Here is a 6701-nt window from a genome sequence, read left to right as displayed (position 1 = left end):
TTTTAAGAACAATTTAAAAAGAAAAAAAAAACTATTTTACTGTTTTTACTTCTATTTAAATTTTCTTAAATTTACTGTTCCGCATAATTCATTAATCATTGCATAAGTATAACTTAATTGACAAAATAATTTTTAGAAAGTACCCCAAAATAGCCCAAGTTTTTTTACTTAATTACTATCTATGTGTTTAGCATTTCATTTTTTAGAAAATATTTTATAACCTTACCAAAATTTAGAAAACAAAAAACACCAGTTTTGGTAAAATCCTAAAAGTAATCAAGAAGAAATTATTAGTAGACACGAGATAGTTCTAACAACCAAAATCATTATTAAGTAGAGATAAAAAGAATTTTGAAATCTTAGAAATTTGAAATTATGTATACGTGCAATGTACTTCAAAAACAAAGATGATGAAATTGATTGTTCAATGAATTACTTCTCGAAATTAATTATTCCGTCTTAAACGTATTTTATGCTATAATGATTCAATAATATCAAAATTTACCGAACACCACAACTAATCGAAATTGCTTCTTAAGAAATCTTACGATGATATACCAAATTAATTTCATTAATATGCATTAATCGCCTCCCGATTTGAGGCGCTTGAGATCGGAACAAATGGAGATATACGCCAATTAAATTGATCTTAAACCAGTTTCATGTTTCGATGAGTATGACGAATTATCGATGCATATGATATTGATGAACAGAACGCCAAAAAGATTGATATGGAACTATGAAGATCCGGATTATATATATATATATATATATGTCGGTGTAAACGAACAAAGAGATATAGATTACAGTATCAAAAAAGAAAAGGATCAAAACAAAAACTGCTCAGCCTGTTCGATCTGCTGGATTATGTACTCTAATTTCTCTGTTTTTTTTTTTTTTTTTTTGATGATGAAGAATTCAGAAGAAACAATCAACCATGGAAATAGTACTCTTTCCAAGCTGCAGAAACTTACTATCGTTCTCCGACGGAGTCAAGTTCAAATCGAGGCATAAAATTCTGCCACCGCCGTTCGTCTTCTTCACCAGAGGCGGTTGAGGAGATAAACTAGTCGGATGATGATTCGTATGTCGGCCGTGATCGGTCAACAGCGTCGTCGCTCTATGTCTCCTCATATGTCCTCCGAGCGCTTGCCCTATCGCGAACTCCAACCCGCAGATACTACACTCGTGCGTCTTCGGCTTCATCGGAGATCCTTGCGATCCTTCGGAGTTTCCGCCGTCCGATCCGACAATCCGCGGCTTCTTGTGGCTCGCACGGTGGCCGCCGAGCGCCTGAAACGACGGAAATTGCCGATTGCACGTCTTGCACTCGAAGACGCGGCTCGGAGACGGAGACGATGACGACAACGATTCGAAATCGGTGGTTGCGCTGCGTGAAAGTAACATCAAGCAGTTCGCCATGGTTACGCTGCTCTCGAGTTCTCTCTCTCTCTTCATCGCTGCAACAAACTCTCTCTCTCTCTCTCTCTCTCTCTCTCTCTCTCTCTCTCTCTCTCTCTCTCTCTCTCTGTGTTGGTGTGAAGACGAAACGGAAATTGCGTTTTGGGATTCAATTGAGTGAAGGAATAGACTTTCGAACTGGCGTAGGCTCTATATATATAATGGAAGGAGGGGAGAGAGAGAGGAGTCAGTTGACATTTTGGAATGACAGTTGTGCCCCCGCTTTCTTGTACCATAAGGAAGCGAGTGTACTGCTGAAGTTGGGGCATTTTAAATTTTGGCAAAAGAACTAATGACTGAGGGTAGATTTGTCATTTGGATGGGGAAGTGGTGGGGGAGATAAAATAAACGCGTCAGCATGAGAACATAACCGCGTGGCTGAGTTAACACGCTCTTCTCCACTGAGTGGCCGAGTCCGAGTTTCATTTTGCTTGTGTTTCTTTTCTAAATCAAATCTTCTAGAATATTCCAACGTCTCCATTTTGTTACTATTAAAGCCCACCTATTTTGTTAATGTTAATCCATCCTAAATCTTCATCTTATCAAGTTAAATCTTAGAATAATTAATATTGCAATTTGTACCAAGTTTTCTTAAGGAAAAAAATCACGTATATTGAATAGATTATATAAACAAAGGTTTGGTATGAAGGTTAATAGCATCTTATTAGATTTCATTGAAATTAGTGAATATTGAGAAATGTATTCAATAATGACTTTATTTTATGCCTTGATTTATTAAGAATTTGATTATCGTGCTAATTAGTGGATTTTTGGAGAGTTATACATTTTGTTGAAATTGACTAGTAAATGTTAATGAAAGTTAAACATAAGGTAAAATTTACTATATTTATATTAGTCTTTATCTAATACTGTAAAACAAAAAATTTAGGGTGAATACGGACGCCCTTGGTAAGTTTGAGTGTTGTTTTTTTTTTTTTTGAAAGTTAGAAAAATATTGTCAAATAATTGTTTTCCCCCTTTAATTATTGCCATATATGTAATGCTATGCTAATGTATTTTATCAATTTATTACGTATTTTATTTTATCAGAGAAATAAGATATTTAGTTTTGTAACCCTAAAAAAAGATATTTGGTTTTGTACTCTATGGTTATAATTCAAGATGTAATAATTATCTTATGTCATGTCCACAAAAACAAAAATTAAATTGAGTGTCATGTGTATAATTAATTAATTTACTAAAGTCTACAATTAATTGGTATTTTATTTACTAATTTTATGCACTTTATCTCCTACTTTTTCATTGGTTTTTCTGGTTAAAAATGTTGGTTCAAACTTTTATTGCATTAATTTCTCTCATGACACGTACTATTACTGCATACATATACTAAGAAACAAAATCTTGTACTTTTTTTCCCCAAAGTTCCCACATATATATAAAGAGAATAATTTTCTTGTTTTTTAAGATGTTCAAGATAATTAGAAAATAATAAAGATATAAACAAATACAAAGAAAGATATTCAACATATAATTAAAAATATTTTTAGGTCATGTTTACTTATCAGGAATCGGAATAAATCAATTATAGACACTAATATAATTAGATATGCTCTTCATATACAAACTTGGGATTTGCTATCTCAGGTAAGATCGGTTCAGGATCATGGGATCATTTTCTATCAAATAGGAATGGCTGTTTCACAAAATGTACGTATAAGTAATTGCTCCATAGATACTATATCTATCTATGTGAAGAAGAAATTATGTAACGAATGGGGTTCTTATTTGTACAAATGGTCCTTCAAACTTGGAATGCAATTAATTAATTAATTAATTAAAATTATCTAAAAATATAGTTACAATTACAGTTAATATTAAAACTCATAATGAAATCAATGGGAATGGGAATGTTATTACTTTAATGTTGTTTAGGAGAAATTTTCTGGAATTGGAATCAGAATTTCTTGTTTACTAAAACTGAAATCGGAATCAGATATATAACAATTATTATTATATCCCTTTATTCTTTTTAGTTAATTATAAATATATTATGGTGCTATTTTTTTAATTACAATAACAATAAATGTTAATTTTTTTTATTTTATTACTATATGATTGATGGTAAATATTTTTTGTTTTAACAATTTATTTAATATTAATAATAATGAATAATTGAAATAAAATAAAACTACATCAATTAAAATACTTTTTTTTATTAGAATTTAATATAAAACATTATGAAATTTTATTATTCTAATATTCAATAACAATAAATTATATTTTAAAAAACCTATTAATATTAATTAATAATAACAAAGTAAAAAATAAATAAATATAAATTTATAATATTAATGAGAATGAGATTGATTATGGTGTAGGAGAGGAATTAGATTGACCATTCTAGGAAATGAGATTCCCAAATTTGAGATGGGTCCCACAATTTGATTTCATTCTTAATAAATACCATCGAAGGAATAGAAAAAATCATTCTCATTCCTAGATAGTTCGTAAACATGTCCTTAGTCCTTTTACTTTTATTGAATTAAGGATTCAATCCTTCAATAACGATTATTCTTTGTACTCTCAAATTGGTAACGATTTATTCTTTTAACTTAATATGTTACAACTTTGTCTCTTGTAATACGTCTCTAACAATTTAGTCCATGTTATGAAAAATATTGTTAAGATTTAATAGAGTTTCTTATACGTAGATCAAGTTAGTGAAAAAAAAATCAACGCTTAAATTTGATGATATTTTTTATAGTTGAAACTAAATTGTTACACATTTTAAACTATAGAAACTAAATGGTTAATTACACACTAAAGTTCAATGACTAAATTATTACTCAAATTGAATATACAGAAAACTAAATCGTTACGAACTAAAATTCAACGTTACTTAACAGAGGGCAAAAATGTTTTCTAACCTAAATTTATTTGATAAGCAATAAAAACTTTAAGTGAGTACACCGGTGGTAACTTAGCTAGTGAAGTATAATTAATTTAAAATTTCTATCTTTTTTTTCTTTTTTAAATAGCTTTTAAAAATTGATGATTGGAGTTCTCTAAGTGGTCGTTTTCTTTTGCAATGGAGTCTTTGATCTATAGAGAGGATCTATAGAAGTTTTAGACATAGGTGTGTGACCATTAAAAATTAACCACTCGAAATTCAATTTAAAAAACAAAAACGTTAATATTAAGCATCCATTTAATATTGATGTAGAAATTTACTTTTATATATTATTTTAAAATCTTAAATTCAAACATTCTACATTCCTCTATTTTATTTTTAATTCAAAATATTCTTCAAAATCAGTAAAAGAGGGGAGGGGTGGAATTACTAATTTGTATTTTTATGGGTTTGGGCTGCCTTTTTACCTTCTAAAAAATCCATCCATTTTTTGTCTATTTTTTTACTCAATCATAAATCTTATTTCAATTCTTACAATTGAAGCAAACAAATTAGAGAAAAATTACAAAATCTTATATAATATAATTACAATAAATTAAATTGTCCCTCTTTTTCTTCTTCACTTTGTTCCTTAATAGTACACTCATATCAAATAGATAATAGATTATCACATCAATGAAAGAAAAAATAAGTATCACATATTCAATATGGTAAATAATATTAATAAGACAACTTGTGAGTGATGGGATTTAAATTAGAATTAACCCTAAACTATACAGATCAAATAATAAATTTAAAAACAATTGACATCAAATTGAAATTTAGGTGAAATTATAATAACTAAACTAGTTGAATTTAAAAAGAAAAAAAAAGAGACTGATTTGGTGGTCATAATTAAATAGAAATAAACAAAATTGGAGTTGTTGGTTGCAAACTTTGCAATGTAAAACGCGGAGTTTAATGGAGGTTGACCGTTGTACAACTTTTAGTTAGCCGCGCCAACCAACAAAAAGAGTAGATGCCTCCGTTTTTTAGGAATTTTTATTTTTATTTTATTTAATTCAATGATTTTTTATAAATCACTTGTTCTCCAAAAACTTTTATAAATAAAATTTAAGTTTTCAGATCTTGACTCAATGTTAGAAAATATGTAAATAAATGTTTAGAATATTAATATCTAATTTTTTTGTCATACAATATTTTGAATGAGGGACTTAAATAATTTGAACTGATTCAACCAATATTTTTGTAGTTTGGTCGGGTCGGGTTCATGATTTAATAAAGGTTGTTTTCCGTGGATACATTTACAACTCCAACAATTGAGGGTATGTTTCGAGATTGATTTTTTAATGAGTGATTTTAATAAAAGAGATTTAATGACAAATAATTTTGTGAAAATAATTTTTATATAATTATTTTAACAGTTGGTTACACATTCTTTTCAAATGATTTTCAAATGGTTAAAAGTGATTTTTAATATTAATATTTAAAAGTTTATAGATAAATTTTTTACAAAAGATTTAGAGAAAAAAAATGTTAAAAGAGAGAACAAAAATCTTAGAGATATAAATTTTAGAAAATGAAAACAAAAATTAAAAAAAAAAAAAAGAGAAGTAAACTTAGATAAAAGAGATGATAACTACAAATTTAGAGGGAAAAAAAGTAGAGAGAACAAATAAATCTTAGAAAGGAAAAAATTTCAATTTCTCAAAATTAAGGTGAAAATAAGGTAAAATAGAAAGACAATTTTGAAATCGCTCGAGAATCACTAGAGAATATTTTTCACAAGAAATAACTGAGAATCACCTCTCAAGTGATTGATGTAAAATCATTTAAAATAATTTTAGATTTTCTTTTCAAAATCACTTAGAATTATTGTCAGGTGACATTATAAAATGGAAGTAATTTTGATATTAGGAAAAGTAAAAGTGATTATAACCTTGTTAAAATCTCTCCCAAACATACTCAAAGTTAGGACCGATCTGAATCTTGAGTTTGTGATATTACAAATGGTATCAGCACATAAACCTTCTCCCAATACGATATGGTTCAGGGAAAACCAAGTGAAAGTTAGTGGACATGTGACACTTGAGTATGGAGGAGGGATGCATGGATGAACTCCGCCTGAATGAGAAAAATCTCCAGATCATAGAAACATTATTAAGAAATGTTTAAAATAATTGATAGTCACTATCTATCTATATCGATAAGGTGTATTTTCGTTTCCTCTTACTCAATTACAAGACTCCAAAATTAAATCGTAATTGAGAAATTTCCCTCTCTTATATTTTTCAAATTTTTTTTCTGCTGACGTGTATGGTTACCGGATGACTGGTCTGTCCAAGTCAACATAGTGATGTGGGCCGCC

The 6701-nt window shown here is 28.8% G+C and overlaps 1 protein-coding gene across 1 annotated transcript; it reads right to left on the bottom strand.

Moving 5' to 3' along the window:
- Positions 1–726: 726 nt before the first annotated feature.
- On the bottom strand, positions 727–1597 carry LOC148209266 (zinc finger protein ZAT11-like). Its single transcript, XM_088116924.1, has one exon. It carries the CDS (start codon positions 1456–1458, stop codon positions 919–921), a length of 540 nt encoding a protein of 179 aa, XP_087973050.1. The 5' UTR covers positions 1459–1597; the 3' UTR covers positions 727–918.
- Positions 1598–6701: the final 5104 nt, after the last annotated feature.

This window comes from Momordica charantia, assembly GCF_013281855.1.
Source record: "Momordica charantia cultivar OHB3-1 chromosome 9 unlocalized genomic scaffold, Mcharantia_2.0 BLBB01000009.1, whole genome shotgun sequence".
Classification (NCBI taxonomy): Eukaryota; Viridiplantae; Streptophyta; class Magnoliopsida; order Cucurbitales; family Cucurbitaceae; genus Momordica; species Momordica charantia.
Note: the sequence above shows the minus strand (reverse complement) of the source record. Positions and strands in the feature narration are given on the sequence as shown.

Coding starts and splice junctions, on each gene's coding strand:
- LOC148209266 (XM_088116924.1), bottom strand. CDS start 1,458: ATGAAGAGAGAGAGAGAACTCGAGAGCAGCGTAACCATGGCGAACTGC.